Raw genomic sequence first — 24,078 nt, forward strand, 5'->3', positions numbered from 1 at the left:
AAAGTTGGCAGCTTTGCGAATCAAACGTCGGAAGAGTAGGGTGTAGTAGGAGTACGTGGGAGGAACGGTGTATCCCAAATGCTTTTTTCCTAATATTACCATTTTTGTTTTAGAAATTATGTCATTTTTATTAATTCTCTGGCCAAGTTGGCAGCTTCGTGAGATATGCGAATCAAATGATGTGAAAGGAGCAGGGGTGTAGAGGAAGGAGTATCTGAGGGAACTGTGTACCCCCAATGGTTTCTTTCTTTTTTTACTTATAAAATACCCTTTCTTTAGTCAATTATGAAGTTCTTATTGAATTTTCCTGCAAAGTTCACACCTTAATGAGTACATGCGAAACAAACCAGTCGGAGGAGAGGGAGTATTAAGGAAAACGGTGTTCCCCTCCCCTTGTTTTCGTGATGAAACTCCCCTCTTTTTTGCAGTTTTTAGATATTTGCTGTAAAACTTGTTTATTTTTAGGACTGTACTTTTTTTTTTTTAAATATTTGTTAAAAAATAAAAGTAAAGAGTACAGTAACATTCTTTTTAAAGTTTAAATGGAACAAAAATTAATTCGAATGTCAGGTTTTTGCATTTTAAAGTAATTTACTTTTGCAATAAAATATGTCATAAATTTAAATTAAACAGACAAACCTTACTTTAAGATAATTTTAAACGAATTGCAGTTAGAAATAAAGATTTCTGTAACAACTAATTATTTAATAATTATTATTTTACATAAAATGCTATTTTTAACTTATCCATTTAAAACATTTCCCCTGCAGCTCTGTAAAGGAGAAGTCTAAGATTTGACATTGAAGGCTAATTGTAATGAAGACTATCTTATTCATAATTTGTTTAATTTAAATAAACTTTTTTTAAATGTCCATTTTGAGTTTTTAAATGTAATTTTATGTTATTATTTTACTAACTATTCAACACAATTTCGGACCGACGAGGCTTTGATCTAGCAATGAAATGTAAACTTTTTTTCCAACTAGCCTCATTCAAATCTTTAGAGATCCGTTTCTAATTGTAATAGAAGTTTCAATCGTTTTCTGACTGCTACAACTAATAGTTATCGTCAAAAAGTCATCGATCAAAATTCCATCTAACTGGAGTGCTCAAATCAATTCAAAAGTTTCAATTGTTTCCTGACCACTGCGAACAAAATTTATCACCATATCTTGATATTGTCATGCTAGTCTAGGTATTAAATATATATTCACATGAATTTAAGTCATATAGTTAAAAAAACTCAGTATGCCATTCAAAATTTTAGTTACTCTAAGTGAAAATATCTGTTACGGAAAGTATTTTTAATACAGAAGTTATAGTGTGTCTGTTAATTTTCTAATTTAAGTTATTTTTACCTTAAAAAAAAATAAGTTGCTTATTGGGTTTTGCAACCTGACGATTCTATTTTTTTCTGCTACTTCATATAATATTTTACGTAAAAAATTGCAAAGAAAAAGAAACTTAGCTGGGAAAATAAGTCACCAGGAAGTGACAGAATAAAAGATAAAGGGGCAAAAATTATTTTGAAACATCTTTATATGCACGAAATAATAAAATGCAAAATAATGACATCTAACTACTTTTAGAAACTTTCAATTTGAAGACTAAATTTTGAAATGGCGGGGAAAAAAAAACTTAAAATTAATGCAGAGAGAAGTGCTTTAAAAAAAAAAAAAAAAGAAGATTGAGTAAAAAATTTGAACTTTTTTTGTTTTGTTTTACTCCCTTTTTCCATCATGTTATTTGCGGGTAAATAACTTAGATAGTCACTTCTCAAGTGCAATAAATTCGCGAAGTTGACTACAAACAGGATCTTTAAAGTTTCAACAGCTTTTCAGGAAAGAAACAAGATGAAACTCCGAAAATAAAAAACAAATAAAAATTTCCTACATTTGGAAATATAAATTACTGTAAACTCAAAAAACAGTTACATATGAGATAGTGTTGCAACTTGCAGTGGAAAAAAAAACTCCGAAAAAAGGTTTTTCCTTCACTAAAAATCGCAAATTAACTCATTTTTTATTTATTGAGATACAACGTGATTATCCCTTTTCTCTCCAATTTCCTATTTTCTGATTAAGACAGGGGAGTAAAAAATGATCAAAACGGTTTGCTCTCTTTTCTTTTTTAGAAATTCAAATTGATCATTAGATTACAATTTTTACATTTGAATCAATTTAAATATTATCCGTCTCAATCTGCAAATAAGGTCTCATGGGATAGGGAGATAACTCATCATTGCTATTAGTGTCGCCATCTACTGGTGAATGATAAAACTTTAATTTCAGAAATAACAATTTACTTACTCAAAACCATGAAGGAATAAACACCGATAACGTCAACAATATATATACAGTACAGAACCCGTTATCCGGAAATCAGAAAACCGGAAAACCAAAAAACCGGAACGAAATTCGATAAATTTTCCCACCATTTTTTGAAAAAAAAATTTTTTTTCCTCGTAAGATTATAGGATTTTTCTTTCTTTTTTGAAAGATGTTTACCATACCATCATTTTAGAAATAATCATTACTGTATTACTTCATCGTTTTTTCTTCTTTTTAAGATTATTTCCTAATATTTTTTTTTAGTTGGGTTTAACAATAAAAAAGCGGCTTTTTGTACCGATTCAGAAAACCGGAAAAATCAGTTATCCGGAATAGCGATGGTCCCGATCATTCCGGATAATCGGTTCCCTACTGTATTTTTAAATGCGTTTGAAATAAATTGTTAGTAAAATGCTTTTGAAAAGGAAATTAGAAAAGTTTTAAGAAAACTCAATGCTTTTACTCAAAATAAAAATTTTTAGTTTATTTTAATGAGCATGATTAAAAAACGTTTAGTTTTTTTAATTTAGAAAAAAAAAATTAAAACTACATAAGTGCAAATAACACAAACAACAACAAAACTTTGTCACAAAATTTTTAATTATAAAAAAAGTGAACTTTTAAAACTGCAACATAAATTAGGAAAAAAAAAAAAAATCTTTTCATCAACCGATTTTAGATAGAAATTTCTTCTGCTACTGGATGGTTCAAAGATAATATTTAATTGCACATTTTCATTTTTACGTTCATCTTATTAATTTTTTGCATTTGTAAAATTATGGAACATTAATGTGACGGTTAAATAATACCTATGGTGAAAACAATGACACTAAAATCGATTGATTAAACTATAAAATACATTGTAATGAGTTAGACACATATAGTATTTCTTCTCTTTATTGTCTTGAAGTGGCAGAGGCAGTAAATACAGTACCAGTTCCAGTTACTTCAGAAGTTAAAAAATTGTACTTAGTTTGAATAGTTCTATTTAATGGATCCGACATGTTAATAAATTCAATATCATCTCCTGAGAAGAAAAGATTAAAAGGAAAAATAACATAAGGATTTTGCTAAATAAATCAATAGAAATATTTATAATTCGCCTTTGTATTTACCTGTTAAAACGATTCCAGATTCGTTAATAGAGAAACGAACGGCAGCGTTGGGAGCAACAGGTGATTTCGCTATGATTAACTGAAAAAGATGTAAGCAATTATAAATGAATAGTAAATGTTGCGAAGCAAAGTTAAAAGCAGTGTTTACATCACATTTAGCTGTAATCATATAAAATTAACAAATTTTTTAATTATTTATAAACAGAGAACTAAATTCTTAAAATTTTATACCCTAGTGACGACATTGTATATAAATAGCGGTATTAAAAAAAAAAAAAAAAAAAAAAAAGGATAAGTGGCCTGATTTTAATTTAAATCGTCGCGTTTTTTTTTGTTGTTGATTCGCCACGTGGAGAGTGGTTATTTTCAATCCAGTTTCAAGATCAAGATGACAAATTCAAAAAAAAAAAAAAAAAAAAAAAAAAAAAGATCAACATTTGGTTAATGGCAAAGAAAGAAAATAGAAGAACGGAACAGAACAGAACAAAAAAAAGTCGGGGGAGGTCGGTGAGTAGATAGCGGCAAAATTACACACAAAACAAGTCAATTTTACAATTAATCGGGCAATTTTATTCTTGACAGCGGCGATACGGTCGAGTAAGCGAGAAACGCGGAACTAAGTCAGGACTATTTGTTAGAGAGAATGGGTGATACGTGATGTTGGAAAATAGGGTGGTTTTTGAGGAGGATACCCCCTGTATGACCACCACAGCTGCAGCTTCCTGTTGGAAAATTGGTCGTGTCACAAATGACTCGGCACCTCGGGCCATTTCTTCTCCCAACACGGAAATAAAAATCTTTATGACGCAGCTTTCATTGGAGATTGTTACACATTTCGCCAGGTGTATTCTTTATTGATAGTGTTTTTTAAATTTCGAATTACGGCTGTTGTCTCTATACATTAAAGGAAAATATTGTACAAAGTAAAATTAAGAATCAGAATTTTATGCAACTTACTAACTATTGTTGTACTATAATTCGTTACCCAAATAACTTCATTGATATGCCGGATTATGAATGTTTCAGACCAATGTTTTTACAACCAGATTTACTCGAAAGATTAGTAAGTTGGTTAAGTGGCAAAATTTTAACAATTAAAAAATTGTGGCGCTTAAATAATTTTTTGACCAGTTTGTTTTTGACATCATTTACATGCTTTCAGCAATGAAAAATATTTAGAAACTTACATTATTGTTACATAAAATCTATATAGATATTTCTCTTACACGGCGACAAAAAAAAAGCCTCATTACAACTCCCCGAACGGCAACACTAGAAAATCGACTAATGATTGCCGCTAAAAATGTCACATGCCAAATCTAGCTGAGGTGGCTCAACATATAGCGCCTTTAAAAACTGAAATAACTAGAGAGAGCATTCTCATTAAATGTGATCTCTTCCGAAATTGACCCTATCAGCTGCGGCAATCTCATACTATTAAGCTAGGCAGAAGTGAGTAGTCTTTGTCGATAGATCTCTATTTTAGTATTTTGTCGAAGAGCTTTTTTTCACGAATTTATATATTAAGCATTTATTTGACGATTTTTGATTTATATCACGAATTTACTTGTTTTATTATTGTTATTAGTTATTCATTGAAAAATGAGTCTCAGTCGTGCTGTTACGCTTTAAGATTTTATACTATAGCACATTTCTAATAGGTTTAACGAATTAAATGTCATTTATTTGAATTAAAATTTATTTTAATGACTTAGTATTTACTAAAAAGATATAAAAAAAAAAAAAAAGTTGTTATATGGATTTGAATGATTGTTTTGAATTCTTAGAATTTTGTGCATTTGCAATGCACCTAAGTTAGTAGCGAGCGAAGCGAACCATATAAGATTGCGTAGCAATTTTCGGGGGTTGGCGAGCGTTAGCGAGCAGGGGGGGGCCGCCCACTAGTTTATATTAATTATAATACAGATTATATAATATTAATCCACGGACCGACTATTGAGAAACAACGAATAATTTTCAAATTTGAAAACTGGATAGATTCAGAGCTTGTGCCACTCATAGAATCGTTTCCTTAAAAATGTTTGTACGTACTTTTATTATTCAAAATTGGAAAGAAATTCTGATACTGTATTAATCATTTGCTCAATTATTTGGATAGCTATCGATAGTTAGCTCAAACGTTTGTGTATATACTTTTTCAAAATTCGATAACGAATTCAATGATAACAAAATTAACAGGGTTTCTAACATGTTAGGGACAAAGAAAATGGTTAAAGAGAAAGTAAAAGTAAAAAAGGCTATCTGTTATCATTGAAAAAAATGTAAGAGTCATAATTTACATAAATACGAGGGCGATAAACCGTCGTGAAAAATATGACCCTCAGGTGTTGGCAATTTGTTTATCATGGGAAATAACCCTTCTAGCGTAATAAGATGCGCGATATATCGTAGGAAAATGATTACCTAACGGCATGATTTGCTTCTAATGTAGCGTCGGAATTCCAATGTATAGCGATAACTAAACTGGAAAACGCAGATTGAGAGAATAGATTAATTACAACGTAGGCAAAAAAATTAATTGTGGGACGTGAGCAATCGCAATGGGAATTTTGTATAGCAGGAACAGGCAATGGTCTTAGTAACTTCGAATTAGCGGGATTCCACTGTTCTATGTTGTGTTTTTAAAGCATAACATGAGCAAATAATGACTAATTCTCTTACAATTTTTAAACAGGGTCTTAAAAATGTAGAAAACGATTACTATGAAGAGAAAAAAAAATCACCTGGCGTACAGAGGAGTCCAAAAACTGGGCAACCAGCCGGGTGTTCACGCAGTGGGACCACGTGTTTCCTAGGGCGGGAACTACGTGATCCGCATTCCCACCATGTAACTTCACCTTTTTCTCAGAACAGACAGGTGGAGGAACACCTATAAGAACAGGGAGGACACTTCATCAGAACTTTTCAGTTCTAGAGCATTTAAAAAGAAAGGGTACGTAAGACCAGAGTCAATATAAATTATGATTCAAGATCAAGGCCAGAAAACAACTAGAAGCTGTTTCAATTTTTCTTTTCTTCATAATTTGATATTTTTAATGCTACTAGGCATTATTTACTTCTGTACTTTCTGTTTCCGCCTTTTGCAGCTGCATTTAACTTTCGCTTTTAATATTAAGTGAGATTGATGAGAACAAAGAAACTTAAAATGGCCTTTTTTTTCTATTATTTTTTTTTAAAAAGGAAAACATCTTACAGCTTTATTTAAAACAATGCAATGTAAAATTACTTATAAACATTTGGTTTAGACTTTCTATGATACTTGATAAGTTGTTTTTTGTTCTTCTAACTCCACCCAGCTCAGAAACTGAAGAGATAAGAATTCAAGGCCACACTTTATTAGGCTTAAGAATGTTTAAATGTAAATAAAATATAAATATAAGGATCATTAAAAAGTCCACAAATAGTAACATAATTTTTTATATTTATATTAAAAAAAGAATTACATTAATATTAAATATTTTATTATTCCCTTTTTTGAAATTTCCAATAAAAATGTTCAGCATTTTTTAAAATGAATAATTTCAATGATGCAATGATTATCTTTTTGTACCCCTGTACGGCCAGGTTGAACTGTAGGGGCGGATTTTCAAATTTCATATGGTATTTTTATGAAGCTAACACTCTAATAATATCGTTTTAATAATAATTATTAACTTATAAAATTAAAAAAAAAGTCTAACCATTAAATTCAAACGAGTTATGGTTAAAATTTTATAGTTTAGGGTTTCTCCTTATCTTATTTAGATCCTTTTCTCCCCAATCCTATATATTTTGATTGAAAATCGCAATCTTAGATTGTCATATTGCATGGTATTGTTACCAAACATTTCAATGGATTAAGAGTACATAAATCGTTCTATTTTAACCAGTTATTATATATTCGCTTTCGTGCGTATGACGATAGAATTTTAAACTCTAAATTTAACTACTCTCTGACTATATAAGCATTCAAATCTAATCTAGAACTTTGTACCCATGTAACGCAATTCAAGTTCCAAATGTCTTCTAACCGCTACCGCTACAAGCAGAACTTTTTCAATATTAGCATTAGAGAGAATTTATCAGAATTCCGAACACTTAGACACTAACTAGAACATTAAAATTTTAACTGAAGTTTTGTGCTGGATGACATCATGAGTCTCAATTGTTTTCTGAACGATGGAATTTAGTGTTACATTATTGCCAAACAGAAATTATCATAAATTAAAAATTTTTCCTGCAAAAAAGAACCATATTTCAACGGGTATTCTATGTCTAAAGACAATACAAATTCAATGGTTTGAAATTGAAATTTATCGCCTAATTATAGCAAAATAGAATTGATTGTCGATCTCAACTCTGATCATCACTCACAATCACCTACTTAGAGTAGTCTAAAATTTTGAAAGACATGAATCATGATATTCCCCCAAAGAAGTTAAATTAAGAGATTTCCAAACCGTTTGGACATGTTGATAGTCCTCATCAGATACACTTTCCCCAGTAAGAGAACTGTAAAATTTAGTTATAGCGGGCAGCGTATCTTCCTCGAATTTATATACTTACGTATACTTGTATGGATACGTATACTTGAGGACATACGTATACTTGTATGGATATAAACCAGGCCCGTAGCCAGGGGGGGGAGCGTCGGGACAAATCCCCCCCGAAGTTTTGGGATTCAAACTTTTTAGTCTTTCTTTGAGCCTCTCAGTAAAAAGAAAAACAAAAACTATCGAATCAAACTTTTTCCCAGTACACCACCTTCGCTAGGGCATCAACTTCACTTGACCTTGTGGCTCATCTTTCCTTCAGTTAGACTCCTACCCCGAAATCAATTGTTTTTCAGCATATTAATTTATGCAATTTCTGAATCTACGCAGATTTCATTAACATCGAAAACCTCATGGGAGAAATGGAAGTATGGGCATCAAAGTGGAACCTGCGTAAACCCCTTAGTAGACCAGACACGGCATTTTCAGCAATGGAAGAATGCGACAGTATCTTTTTTCCAAACATTTATTGCTTGTTATCAATATTGGCTACGTTGCCCATCACCACAGCAACTGCAGAAAGAACTTTTTCTACTCTTAAAAGCATAAAAACAGCGATAAGAAATGCTAGTAAAGTAGAAAGGCTAACAGAGCTAACTTTATTAAGCATATTTCGGGATATTCCGATTTGTCCTAAAAAAGTAATCGAAAAATTTTCTTCAATTTTTCGCCGCATGTCTTTGTAAACTTTGTTTACAAATTGATTATAATTATTATGCAATATTAATTGAAAAATAATTATTATGTAATATTTTTTAATTACTAGTTTAACTTTTGCAAACAGAATAAACAATATTTGTTACAATGTTTTCCCCCTACTTTGCATGTCTGAAACTGTCCTTGCTTCTTACCATATCCCCCCCCCCCGAAAAAATATCCTGGCTACGGTCTTGAATATATACCCTTCCTAAGAAGTAGACTTAGAGAAGGATGATTAATATTTTCTTTTAAAATGATCGAAACTTAAATGTGTTACTAATTTTTCCAATGACGTATTCATAAATTGGAAACTGTCGATGAAATTTAGAGAAACTTAAATTTTGTTATACAATTTGTCAATGCTGAAAGAAATATATTATTCCATACTGTTGGCAATTACATTAAAACTATGATTTTTAATTTTCACCAAACCTTGCATAATGAGATGAGCATCATGATGCTTAAAATTATGAAAAACAACTGGAATTTTTTTAGTTAAATTTTAAGTTACAAGAACGATGAAGGGGTACACGTCTAGCTCCTGTGAGATGGTCGTGATCACGAATTCTGTCATCACCAAGGGGTTGATCACACACTCAGCAATTCAAGGCAAAACGAAATGCCTCCTTGTCTCCTGGGGTAAAGCCCATGGGGACTATTGTTGTTAATTTAGTTGCCAACTCCTCCTTTTCCCTTAGTATGTTTTCCAAAATGTGGTCCACAGAATTAGATCCTCTGTAGACCGTAACAGGTTTGTAAGTTTTTCCATCAGGTCCTACGATTACAAAAGCATAACCGCAGGGTGTATGAATGGACATTTTCTCTGTATATGTGGCTAAAGGATTAGGTTGACAACTATCAATTTTCTTAATGAGAGACTCAAAATCTGCATAAATTATATAGGGAATGGGATGTTGAAAATTAATATTATGAAAAGATGCAATTTTATCTTTATCATCAGGCATTTTAATATTTTGAGGGGAATTATGTTTACAAAAAGTTAAGTGTTTTTTAAGGGTCTATTCTTCTGCAAATCGATGAAGACATCGATAGCAATAGAAGCTTTTAGGATTATGTTTAGTGGCATCACCCATCAGACGAGAGAAATTTCGAATGAGGCAATAATGATTTTGCGTTTCAAATTAAAAGTAATTTGCAGCATTCAACATCCTCACGCTCGGAAATATACAGTGGAAATATGACCTCGTCATACCCAAAGACGTTAATTCGAATGTTATTGAGCATCTCGATTTTAAGAATTTGGAATATGGGTACTCGCAAGCTACAATTGCCCAAGTTAATATTTGATTCCAATGGTAAATAATGGTTTTGAGATTTATGAATATTCATTCGAAAAGCCAAAAGACACCATACGAAACATTTTTGATCTATATTTTGAATATTTAAAACTGCTTTTTTATTTAAAATTTTAGTGGGAAATGGAATATAACTGCTCGTGCTTAACGGGCAATATCTAGCACTGGATACTTCCATAAAATCAATAAATTCGAGTATCCAACCTGAACCATTGTTACAAAACTTTTCAAAAGCACCATGAATTTTTAGAAAACCAGTGTTTATATTTACCTTCAGAGCATTTTCTAACAACTGGTTGCTTTAAAGCAGTCTTTCTCAAAGTGGGCGATAACGCCCCCTTAGGGGCGTTTGAAACCTAGAGGGGGGCGTTAAGGGACCCAGAAAAAATGGGGGGGGGGGTGTTGATGTGGGTTAGGGGGGCGATGTATAATTTGTAATTTCATTTACTTTATATAGTATTTTAAATTTCACTAAAATTAAAACCCACCTACTACACAATAACGAATAATTAGTTTATATTTCTACCCTGTAAGATGTTATAAAAACTTAAAATACTTAATATAGATTTCGTAGGATAGCCCGCACATCGTACGCAATCTAGTTGTAACAAGTTTCTGCGGATAGATAAAGAAACATGATCGATGATAGTTAAAAAATTAGAGCAATTTTACCTTAATTACATTGCACCAGAAATTATTTTAAACATTAGGAAAAAAACTACCATGCAGAGTTTTAAAATATTATATGTACGTAAACTAACATAAATTGAAATTTTATTTACTTTCTTTCTTGTTTTTAACATAAGGGCATTTTACAGCATTTTCCTAGCATTTTATAAGAAATTACTGATGTAAGAATCATCATTTTTATATAAAATGGAAATACGTATATAATTATTGTTCAAAAAGTTGTGTTAGAATATTTTTTTACAATTATCCCATTACCGTCCAGTGTCAAATAGTATAGTAAGCCTAAACAGTTCACTTATTGTCAACATCGTTTATTATTTCTATATATTATAAATATTAAATATTACAAACAATAAAAATTTAAAAATTAAATATTGCAAATAATTTTTAAGTTTTAGGGGTGTATAAAAAATGGGGGGGGGGGGGGCGCTGAAAAATAATTGATTTTCAAAGGGGGCGGTAAAAGAAATAAGTTTAATAATCACTGCTTTAAAGCATGGGGTTGCGTACTCAGGTATCCCCTCTGAGTTTTTCCTATGGCATAACGTCTTTACATCAACAAGGTAGAATTTGATGTTTCCTTTTTCTCGAACTTCATCTCTCAGTTTTTCGTTGAGTTTTGAACGCATCTCTTCGAAGAATAAATTGAAGTCAAACATAGCATCTTCGCTAGGAGTTAAAAATGCGGAAGAAAAAACCCCTAACGCTGGTGATGGAGAAACTCTTTTGGATTATGATGCCTCACTCAACTTCCTCTTTAAATGAAGCAACCTTGTGTGATCAAGCAGTTCGGATTTATTAGAAAATTTCGAAGGACATTGATCACATTGGTGAACCTGTATGAAATTACAGTAATGAATTCACAAATTAAATAGAACATGATTAATTCTGTGTTATTGAAATTATACTTACATTCTTAGTTGTGCAAACTTTATTATTCACATGCTGGTTCATGTTATATTTCCGCGAGAAGGACTTGTTACATTGAGGACAACTAAACTCCTTAATTTCATCATGAATTTTACTGTGTTGTATATAATTGTACTTCCGGCTGAAAAATTTACAGCAGATAGGACAAACCTAAAATAAAAACAAATAATGATTTATACAAATTTAGTTTTACATAAAATAAAGTAATAATAAGTTTATTGACTAACAAAATTTTAATCAATCATAATTTGTTTTTATTTTAGGGAAAGTACAATTATATACAACACAGTAAAATTCCTGATGAAATTAAGGAGTTTAATTGTCCTCAATGCAAAAAGTCCTTCTCGCGGAAATATAACATGAACCACCATGTGAAAAATAAAGTTTGCACAACTAAGAATGTAAGTATAATTTCAATATTTCAATAACACAGAATTAAACATGTTCTATTTAATTTGTGTATTCATTACTGTAATTCCATACAGGTTCACCAATGTGATCAATGTCCTTCGAAATTTTCCAATAAATCCGAACTGCTTGCTCACACAAGGTTCCTTTCATTTAAAGAGGAAGTTGAGTGAGGCATCATAATCCAAAAGAGTTTCATCATCACCAGCGTTAGGTGTTTTTTCATCCGCATTTTTAACTCCTAGCGAATATTCCTTGATTCCTCGAGAAGTTGCGTCCTAAACTCAACGAAAAACTGAGAGCTGAAGTGTGAGAAAAAGGAAACATCAAATTCTACCTTGTTGTAAAGACATTATGTAGTAGGAAAAACTCAGAGGGGATACCTGAGTACCCAACCCCCTGCTTTAGAAGCAACTGCTACATCTAGCTATTAGAAAATGGTCTGGAGGTAAATATCAACACTGGTTTTCTAAAAATTCATGGTGCTTTTGAAACATTTTGTAACAATGGTTCAGGTTGGATACTCCAATTTATTGATCTTATGGAAGTATCCAGTGCTAAATATTTCCCGTTAAGCGAGCGCGAGCAGTTATATTCCATTGCCCACTAAAATTTTAAATAAAAAAGTAGTTTTAAATATTCAAAATATAGATAAAAAATGTCTCGTATGGTGTCTTTTGGCTTTTTCGAATAAATATTCATAAATCTAAAAATCCACAACGAGTTAACCATTATTTACCATTCGAATCAAATATTAACTTGGGCAATTGTAGCTTGCCATTACCCATATTCCAAATCCCTAAAATCGAGATACTCAATAACATTCGAATTAAAGCCTTTGGGTATGACAAGGTAATATTTCCATTGTATCTTTCTGAGCGGGAGCCAAATATTTAACATATGTATATTAATTTGCCAAGGTTATATGTAACGAAATAATTTTACGTTATAAACAAATATTCATATGCGGTATACAATACCACAATGATCATTAGTGTTTTCAATAAAATTCACTGTTATTTAAGGTGCAAGAATTCTTTCATTCAATAACTCCTATATAACAGTAGAAGTATTAGAGATAGCATACACTGAGCATAAATGATTAAAATCAGAGCATTAAAGACTGTTCTTATACCCGTTTAATTAGTCAATTTATCAAAATTTGATTTTCCCCTTCTGCTTCTTGAAGAAGGTAAGTCAAAGAGGGGTAAAACTCCAGTCATTTACTCTATTGTATAAACTGCCAGCAAGATTTGATTAATTCTTAAACTATACCCTTAACACCTGGTATAGCAACAAATGAACAGGAAATCCCTATTGAAGTGACCACCTATTGTTTTCTTTTCTTCTTAACTGAAAAATAGAGATTCTATTCTAGCTGGTGGAATTTTTTTTAAAAAGAAATATATTTTTTTTAATTTCATCTCTTCTAAACGAGGAAATTGAACATTAGTTTCATATAAAATAATTTGGTTCCGTTACATTTTATTTGTATAAGCAGGTTATTCGATTATCCAATATGGAGTTAAGTGGGGACGACTGTAATTATGATGCACCTAGTGTAATTTTGCCTCTCATTTTAAGTGGTTAGCTAGCTTTAAAAAAAAAGCCAGTCAGTTATTTTACATTATTATTTTTTATCTTGTAAATTGAAATGTTTTTTTCTTTTAACTTGCACAAGAAAATAACAGTAAAAGTAAATTTAATTGTTATTTTTGTTAACAGGCTTAACATAAAATATCTGTACATTATCATTTTTGTTATTTACAGCCACATTCTTCGTAATAGAATTTCTATTCTCCCCTTTTTAAGAAACAATGGTCATAAGTGTTTTAAATAATTCAATGTAAAGTACAAGAATTTCATTATGACATAACACTTACACACAATCATAGATATTAGAGAAAGCATAAATTGTGTGAAATGATCATAATAAAAACATATTTTTTGAGGCAACTACTACATTTTTACCTGTGATTTTTAAGTAGATAGCAAGTTTTTAAAGTTAGCAAGTAACCTTAGATTAATTTTATTTTAATCGGAAAACAGTACTTTTTGTCGTTTTTTATGTAGATTGCATGTGAAGAATGCAACAATAACAGGGTGCATAGCCAAATTTTTCAACAAAAAATAAGCACCTTTTAAGCACTACATATATTAACAAAATGCAATGTAATTTTCAAAGACTTCACATGATAATGATAAAATAACCAGTTTCTGACAAAGAACTCTTATCTTGATTATATTAACCATTATAAAAAGATCAAGAGGTTTTTCGATTCGATATCTGAGGGTGGAAAATGAAGCCTGAAATCAAGAATATCTTGCAAAATGCAGCAGAGTTGCACATGAGAGTGCAAGAATCTCACCGAGCCCAGCTCAGTATATTCACATACGAATCCAAAAGTATTTCGTCAAATATGTAAAATGATTGGCACTTTCATGCGCTACGGGCCGACGGGACGCCGAAATAGATTGTGGTTGAATTTATTGTGAAAACGTTTAATAGAACAATGTGTAAAGCACGCTTTTGAACAATACATGTCGAAAATCGATATGGTAAAGAAAATAAATATTATTTTCGAAAAGGGAAAATTAAGCACTTTTTAAAAACACCCATTAAAAAAAGCACTTTTAAAGGCTTTTAGAAAATAAAATCAAAAATAAGCACCTTTAAGCACTTTTCAAAAACTCTACGCACCATGAATAAAAGGAAATTATTAGTTTTAACAACAGGGTTATTATAAAATACTTGCTCATTATCATTTTTGCTATTTACAGCCACAATGACTGCATTATATTTCTATCTTGTAGAGAACAAGGGATTATGGAGTATTTCTAAAGATAATCAGAGATATATTTATATTCATTTAACTTTTATCATCCTTTTTAGCGTTTTAAAATTTTATATTGCTGCGAATTTTTTTCAAAGCATAAAAAATTTAAACACTTATATTAATTTTAGTTAATTTACTAATTCAAGATAAAAGTTTTTTAATACATTTAAGATATTTTCAGCTATGTTTAGCTTTAAAAAAATTTTGTTTCATTCTTGTAATAAAAATTTTAAAGTTTAAACTAAGGAAAAAAAAAATTTAGAAATTATATGAAGTTAAAATTTTTTTAAAATCAAATTCATTTTAATAATAATAATGAAAAAAAATATTTTTCTGCAGTAAAAACATATTTTGTTAATGTTTTGTCGATAACTAATAATTTTGACAAACCGGAGATAAAAGTTGTTCAAATTTACAATTTCAGATCAATTGCTGCAATTATAGTTTGAGCTGATACTCTTTCACCAAATTTCAACATCACATCTACAAATGAATTATTCTATTACTCAAAATTACACTCTGTTATGAGAAAGACTTCAAAAAATCATAAAATTGATAATTTTCTTTCATGAATTTGCTTAATGAGGCAATAGCTGAAAAATTAATTAACAATACTGCAATATTATTTAACAAACTGGACTGATAAAGTTGTATTGTGATTAAAGGTATGCAAAAGAGAAAGCATAAATAGAAATATTGTAAATAAATATTTATTGAACGAGCTTCTAGCACAGAGTTTCAAAAATTAATAATTTATTGAATTTTCAATTCTTATGAACAGCTAATTTGAAGATATTACATTCTGTTAAACGTTGTAATTAAATATTACTAATTAGAACTTAATGCTTCTAATTAAAGGAAAGTTTCAGACAGAAAATACAACTTAATGTTATGATAAAAAAAAATCGAAATTCTGTAATTATTCAATTTTTAAAACCATGTCACCCTTTATGTCACCATGCTGTTAAAACATCTGCAACAGGCACAAAAATCATGCGTATTTTACGTGAGGTTTAAAAGACGACTTTGACAATCATTGCAATCTTATAACATTATTCTTAATATACATTGTTCAACTTTTTTCTATTTAAGGGCAAAATACTGAGATGATTTTTAGAATTGAAGTTCAATTTGTTGCTAAAAAAGTGTCACATGCTTGTTTCAGAAATATTACTTAAGTCGAAATTTTTAAAATGATTGAATCAAATTTTAAAATTTTTATTATTTGAATCTTTATCTTATTTTTCACATTGTTGCAGAAATGCAACAAACCAATTTTTCTATAAATTTTTATTATTTGAATCTTCATCTTATTTTTTACATTGTTGCAGAAATGCAACAAACCAATTTTTCTATAAATTTTTAATTTTACTATGAAATTTATTATTATTTTTATGAGCTTAAAATTATGTATTCTAATGTATTAGCAATTTTTTTCAAATTGTTGATGGGTGTTGAGATAAAAAGGTTTGAAATATCTCTGGAAAATGAAGTTTTGAAATAACAAATATCTATAATTCAAGACTTTTTTAATTACTACATCTTCTTAAAATAGTAAATAAGTTAATGGCTCATGTAAAAAGGCTATTTTTGTTCTTGATAAATTGAGTTAATTTTTTAACATTCAATGTAATTATTTTACTGTAGTTACCCTATTATTAAATGATGGAAGTAGTATTTGCAAGTTTATTCTTTTTTTTTCCTAATATATTTTACAGCATGTTTTTAAAAAAGAATTACGTTTGATTTTTTTTCCTCTTAAAGGGTCACATTACCAGCAGGATAATTTCTTTTTTTAATAAACAAAAAATTTTTCGGAGACTTTATATGCACATTTAATTAACGATCAATAATTTCCAACAAAGTAAAGGGTAATACTTGGTGCTATGTAAACTAAAGCAAAAAAAAAAAAAAAAAAAAAAAAATGAATAAAGCACACACTAAAATGTTTTAGCTTTAAATGTTGAAAAAAGCTTTTTGAAATGTCTTATGCTTTAATTAATAATTTGTTTCCAAAAATTAAAAATATAGTTCAGTTTGTTTTTAAATTTAAAAAAAAAATTTAACTTGGAAAATTTCTACATTTTTTTTAATTTTTTGCATATTTTTCAAAACTTTTTTTGCCTTATAGTTGCTATGATCACTGCTAAAATTCTTTGCACTCATTTGCTTACATAATAATTAGAACATTTTCTATAATTAATACTACAAATAATCAAAAAAATATATTAATAACTCTGGTACATCAAGCTGTAAAAATCTTAATGATTTTTAGAATATCATTAGAAATGCACAGTTTATCATAATGACTATTTTCACTTCAAAGCTTTATTTTTAATTGAAAAGACCATTAGGAATTCAAATAACATGTAAATACCATGAAAGAGAGAAGATGGGCTTTTGCTGGAAAATCCAGTTTTTTTTCTTTCTTAAAATAGTTTTTGATAGCATTTTTAACCTCTGAGTTAGACAAATTTTATGGCAATTATTCTTTAAATAATGCTGATAGAGATATAAACTTTTTTTCATATTTTTTTTTGAATTGCTTAAAAATTTAATATCAGCAATAAAATTTTTACAATTCATTCAAATTACATAGACAATTTTTCTATATCTACAAGTTACAAAAAAAAATAAAAATAAACATATTAGTAAAAAAGTAATCTAAAATTCTAAATAGATGCAAACATGATAGTTTTTCTTTATTGACTAAAACTATAAACTAGTTTTTTACACAATGTAATTTTGGGATAGAAATAATAGGTAAATACAAATTTAAAACATTTAGTTATTGACTACAAATAAAGTTAAAAAAAAAATATGAAAAAAAAGTATGTTTTAAAAAGAAGAGAGTTTAAATTGAGAATAAGAGAAGCAGAATTTTCATGTTGTTATAAATGATATGATATTATAAACAATATTTTATAAAATTATCAGACAATGAGGGAAAAAAAAAGAATATATTAATTGTGAAAATAGTATTTTTTATTGCAACCACAGCACTGGAAAAATATTAGCTAAAACATTGCAATGTTGAAGTTAGAGGTATGTTTAAATTAAATAGAAATGAGAGGGAAAAAATATGCACACTAAGATTAAAGTATCAGTTTGAATTCAAGGTCAGGAAGAAATTTAATGCACAAAGAGTATGAAAGTAAAAATACTTTCAACTACTATTTTTTCAACATTGTTTATTGAAAAAAATTTAAACACCAAATTTTGATCATTCCACCATTTTTTTTTTTAATAAGAAGTGCTCCAAAATTATTTTTTGAATTTCATGTAATTTATGTTAAAACAAAAATTTGATGTATTCTGAACTATCAACTTATACCAAAAGAAAATTCTGATAGTTTAAAGACTATGTGGCAAATCTAAATAAATTTTTTTTAAAGTGAAAAGTTCTTTCTTCTTTCCTTAGGGCTACAAACAAATAGGCATTCTTCATAAACTGTATAAGGACACAGTTGCACCATATAGGTTGCTATCTGGTTAAAAACTTAGGGAAACATGTATTTAATCCATATAAGTAAGAAACTGTGATGGTTTGTAGATTAAAAATTTTTTTTCATGTGCATTTTTGATAATTCATGTTTACATTATGAAAAAAAAATCGTTTTTCAATTAACAAAAATTTTGATCATTATTGTTGACCTTAAAAGAAAAATGCATAAATATAAGGGATAATATCAATTATGAAAATTCAAGCTTTAACAATGAACATTTTTCTATAACTATTACTTAATAAAAATTCCAACATTTTTCTAAAACTATTACTTAATAAAAATTCCAATTATTTTAATAAATATTATTTAATAAAATAATTAGAAAAATAATGAAACAGTGATCTCTAATCTTTTTTTCTCCAAGAACAGGTCAATGTAATTTTAAAGCTATTCGCAGGGGGTCCAGATTTTAGATTGTTTTGACTAAAAAAAATTTAATTTAATTGTATTTACACATGTCCTCAAAATAAAATACAATAACATGCACGATATTGGTGCCGCCTATCAGCTCCCAGTTAACCTCTCGTCAATCGAAAGTCTAACAAACCCGAAAGAAATACATCACAATAAATAAAATGGAAATAATTTAATGTTCCTTTGGTTGCCAGGTACCATTTGAACCATAAACCAATATCAGTCTAGGGGTTGGAGACCATAGTATTAAAATACATAATACAATAATCAAATAAACATAGAAAAATTATTTGTATTAATTTATTTTTATTACCAGCATAGGCACTTGAAATATTCTCATCTTCTTCTGCTATGTCCATAGCAACTGATTCCAGTTCTGCAATATGGGAGGTGATTTGATTAGTTAAAAATATCTGGAAAAATGAAAAGTTTTGAGTTTTCATTTTACAAACTAAAGGGGAAACAAATTGTTTACATAACTAAATGATGCTGGAAAAAAATTTTTGATTATTAGATTAAAGAGGTTTATCTATTTTAGGACAATTTCTTTCACACACAAATATAAAGTAGAATCTGAATAAATATCTGATGGTTATAACGCATGTGATAATCGGAATAATTTTAAAACAGTGCAAATTTCTGCATGTTCGAATTTCTGAATATTTAGTTCAACTACAAAATAATAATAAACAGTTAGCATAAACGGAAAGTTCTTTTTAATTTGGAAGAAGTTAGCATGCCAAATAAAAAGACTTTGAGTGTAACTTATAGCATGGGTGCAGCAGGTTACGAAAGGGTACAATGAAATCAAATATTAAGGCTACAATGCAAAAGAAAATATAAATATTTTTTACATTATTTAAATAATCAAATAAAACAATTCCATTAACTAGTTTGATTGTGTTAAAAATTTTAATTTTCTACTATACAAGGAAGTTTTTAAAATAAGTTCAACTTCGTCAGAAAACTACTGAATCAAATATAGCAGATTTTGATAGTCAAATTATGCAAAATTTAACAAGAAAATTTGGTTTTAATTGTAACATTTTCTCAAAAAGCAAATGATAAACAATTAAAGAGTACATAAGAAAACTGGACTTAGTATGAAAGTTTTTTGGTAATAGGGATATTTTTTTTTAATCAATTATAAAAATATCTGACATAATATTAAGAAATTAAATGGAAAACAATTAGAGAATTCATCAAAAATTTCTCTTAGTGAAAGCAATTTGGCTTTATTGATTTTGAAAGAGTTTGCAATAAATTATTTAAAATTGTACAAACAAATTTACAATGAATATATTTGTTTTAAAGTTTTTCCGTCCTGAATCTTTTTCATAGGGTAGAATAAATGTTTGGGATATTTAGAGCAATTTTTAATCAATAAAGAGCTTTTTTTTTTACAATTATATTTTGATAATAAACGTATTGAGGAAAGACATTCATAAAAAAAAAAAACTAAACTGATAAGGAAAGAAGAGCATGTAAACATTACAAATCAATAGAAATTGTTTTTTTTTTCCCTTCAGTACATACATATGATTAAAGAAAAAGTCATAATTTACAGCAAAATAACCATTTATACATTTATGACTTACCACAATATCATAAGCTTGAGCTAAATTTTTTAACAAAGCAGCTTGCTCCATAAGTATATTATTTCGTTGAATTAAACTTCCTAACTGTTCACCGCCAAATTCTTTTCTCACTAATGAGGCAATAGAATCTATTATTACAACTCTGACTTTATTTCGTATAATTTCTCTTTCTAGATTTGGAATGCTGAAATGTAACAATAGAATAAAATTAAAAAAATATATAAAAAAGGTAGAACATAAAAAAGTTTTTAACTAGGAAATTTTAATTTTTACTTTTCTTAATACAACGTAAAAGCTAACATGAAATTTTGAATATTGAAACAGTTTAAATTTCATCAATATCAAGCAAAATATATAACTGGTAAAAAGATATTTACTACACATAATTAAACTATAATACTTCCATATAATTATTATTCTAATGACTTTCATAAGGGCTCAATTATGATACAGATTTATATATTATTTAAAGAGCACAAAGGAAAAAAAATTGTAAATTTTAAATTTTTTTTTTTAAAAATGTTTTTAATTTATAACATTTTCGTGATTAAAAAAATTTAAAGAACAAAGAGAAAAATTCCTTTTTATCTTTTTGTTTGAGTAAGACAATCGAAAAATAAGATGAAACTGGGATGTTAAGATAAATTTTTTTTTTAAAAGGTTAAAAAACTAAATTTATTATAAAAAGTAAAATTTGTAGTTTGGTATTTATTGCACACATTTTTAAAAAATATTAAAAATGTGTGAAATAAAGCATAAGGAAAACAAATTTTATGCTTCTTTTTGATATGCATGGAAATTATACAATTTTGGTGATTAAAACCATTTAAAGATTAATGAGAAAAATTCTATTTTATTCGAGTAAGACAATCTAAAATAAGTTGAAAGTAGTATGTTAAAACACTATTTTTTTTTAAAAGGTTAAAAAATTGTAATTTATTATAAAAAGTAGAATTTGTAGTTTGGTACTGATTGCCCTCATTTTTAAAAAATATTAAAAATGTGGGCAATTCAGCATAAAGAAAACTAATTATAAGTTTTGTATTTCTTTTCATAATGTTTGGAAATTATAAAATTTTTGATATTAAAAAATTAAAAATAAGAAAAGAGGAAAAATAATTAAAAATTTAATAAATTTTTCATTTTTAATTAGAAAAACTAAAATAAGAGAAAACTAATACATTAAAATACTTTTTTTTCTTTATAAAAATTATTACTATATTTACTTTTATTATTACTTATTTATTTACTATAAAAAGTAAAATCTGTTGATTGATAGTAATGCTAAATTTTATTTGAAAAGAATAAATATCTTTAAAATATAAAAAGAAAGAATAAACATGCATACCAAAAGAATAAATATCAATTTCATCTTAGATAAAAATATGGCAGTTCTTTTTTTTTTTACTTTAAAAATGTATTAGTTTTTTTTAATGCAGGTTCAATATAAATAAACAGCATTACATTGGTCTCTTATATAATTTTTTAATAGTTTTAACACCATGAAAAAGCATAGAAATTATGAATACAAAGTATAGATTTAATGAAACATACATATTGCAGTATATACATTCAAAATATACATATTGCAGTACATGGGTCTACTTTGATACTTACATTTCTCTTAAGGCATCAATACAAGATGCTTTATACACCATAATGCTTTGTAAAAGATTGGCTAAATTTTGGTCATCTTTATACAAATGAGGGAACTTTTTTTGAGCCATAGTTTTAATCCTAGAATAAAGTAAGAAATTTAACAAATTGTTACTATTTTTGAATAAGGTGTTTTTTTAAAATTTTTTTTGTTTTTAAAATGTAAAAGAATAAAAATTAAATAATAATAGGTAACAATGGGGCATTGAAATAACCTACTGAATAGTTTCAAATTAAGTTTTTATTTTATTTTACACATAAGTGCTACAAATTACATTTCAAACAAATAATTGTAAAATTCTTGTAAATAATGTAGTTATGCACTACTTAAAATTTGTACTTAAAGCATGAAATCGAAAGTACAGAAGAGTTTCTTACACACAGGAAAAAAAATGCACGTCAGTATTTTTTATGTGAAAAAATGTTTAACATTTTAATTATATGAAATTAAAATGTTAAACTTGTTAAAAATTTGTTAAATGTTAAATATTTTTCTCAAATAACTGAAATTCCTCCCAAAAACTATTAAAAGCTTATAAAATTTAAAAAATTAACACACATAATTATATTTTGCATTAACATAAGCTATCACAAAAACTTATTTCAATATAATTGATACATTCATAATTCTATAAATTATTATTCAATATAAGTGTATAGTATCATCCCCTCCCCCCCAGGAGAATCTGAACTCTGATTGAAACCCCTAAAACATATATATTAAAAAAAAATCATAAAATAAATACAATAAAATTGCAAAAAAAAAAAAAAAAAAAACTTACTTGCAAGAAGGATGGCATTTTAGTAATTGCTTGCAAATTTTATCACAAATAAATTGAAAATAAGTAAATTATTGTGACACTTGATTATTAAGGTGGTTGATTAAGTCAAAATTTCAAGTCCAAAAATGTCGCTACTTTGCCTACATATTTAGCAATAAAATTCACGGCCAAATCAAAGAATATTTAGGTCACTCAGAATGTGGGCTAAAATATCCTTTTTTTCAAGTGAAACAGATTTTTTTTTTAAAGCAAAAATAGTAAAAAAAAAATTCAGTTTGTGGGCTTAAAAATGTAAAGTTTAGATTGAATGTACGCTCTTGGATGCTTAATTGTAACTCAAAGTACAACTTCAGCTCAAGTTTATTGTTTCAGCTTTAGTCTAGAATTAAAAAAATTTTTTTTTTCCTGTATATTTAAATATACTTTTTCATTTGAACAACAGTTTTATTAAAACCTATAGTTCTGATCTTTCAAAATTTTCTAATTTCATAGATTTGTTAGCAATGTATAAATAGAAAATTTATATTAATCTTTTCACAGCGAAATAGACCCCACTTCAATTTTCTATTCATATTTACCTAAAAAAATTGTAAGTTAACTTCTTAATATATGTCAACAACTGTATTTTAGCAAAAGTGGATGCGTTTACCGCAGGGAATGATAAAATGAATGATAGAATGATAAATGAATGATAAAAAGGGAATGATCCTTTAAAAAAAGTATGAAAAGCAAATGAGAGAGCAGCATAGCTGTTAGAGGTGATCATACATCTCATTAGACATGTCTTTCTCAGATTGACAGGGTACAGTTTGCTCCAATTTGTTTTACCACAAATATTATATCATAGGATTTCCATATATATTATATCAAAAAATAAGATTCAGATCTTAATGTACTTCTGGGAAACATAAATAATATATTTCATACATATTTATACTCGGAAACAGCTAAAAAAAATTTTAAATTAAGAAGGGTGTTTTGCGATACAATCTATTAATTATATTGAACATTAGAGACATTTTTTAAAGTAGATTTTTAAATTTTTAATCAAGAATACTTTGATCAGAAAAAAATTAAAAGAAAAATGCATACCTGTCAGCACTAAAGGCTGATTCTGTATCTATATATATCACTTTTGAGCTTAATCCTCCAGCAGATGAAGGCAGCACAGATAAAATACTCAACATGAAACAGAACTGAGTTTTTCCAACACCAGGTGGGCCTGCAAACTGTTAGAATAGAAA

General features: G+C 28.1%; 1 protein-coding gene across 4 annotated transcripts in view; it reads right to left on the bottom strand.

The window, feature by feature from the left end:
• Positions 1 to 2,912: 2,912 nt before the first annotated feature.
• Positions 2,913 to 24,078, bottom strand: part of LOC107450456 (DNA repair protein RAD51 homolog 2) — a 29,133-nt gene continuing 7,967 nt past the window's right edge. For 3 of the 4 annotated variants that reach the window (XM_016066244.4, XM_087153973.1, XM_071184526.2), the window contains 7 exons: positions 23,927 to 24,063; positions 22,014 to 22,133; positions 20,397 to 20,580; positions 19,112 to 19,211; positions 6,190 to 6,335; positions 3,446 to 3,524; positions 2,913 to 3,357 (listed from right to left, as the gene is read on the bottom strand). In XM_016066244.4, coding sequence (XP_015921730.1) covers positions 3,227 to 3,357; positions 3,446 to 3,524; positions 6,190 to 6,335; positions 19,112 to 19,211; positions 20,397 to 20,580; positions 22,014 to 22,133; positions 23,927 to 24,063 — 897 coding nt within the window. In that variant the 3' untranslated portion in view covers positions 2,913 to 3,226. The remainder of the gene's footprint in view (positions 3,358 to 3,445; positions 3,525 to 6,189; positions 6,336 to 19,111; positions 19,212 to 20,396; positions 20,581 to 22,013; positions 22,134 to 23,926; positions 24,064 to 24,078) is intronic. The other variant, XM_016066245.4, reaches the window with a different exon arrangement.

This window comes from Parasteatoda tepidariorum, chromosome 10, assembly GCF_982258835.1.
Source record: "Parasteatoda tepidariorum strain Cologne lab strain chromosome 10, Ptep-v5.0, whole genome shotgun sequence".
In the NCBI taxonomy this organism is placed as follows: domain Eukaryota; kingdom Metazoa; phylum Arthropoda; class Arachnida; order Araneae; family Theridiidae; genus Parasteatoda; species Parasteatoda tepidariorum.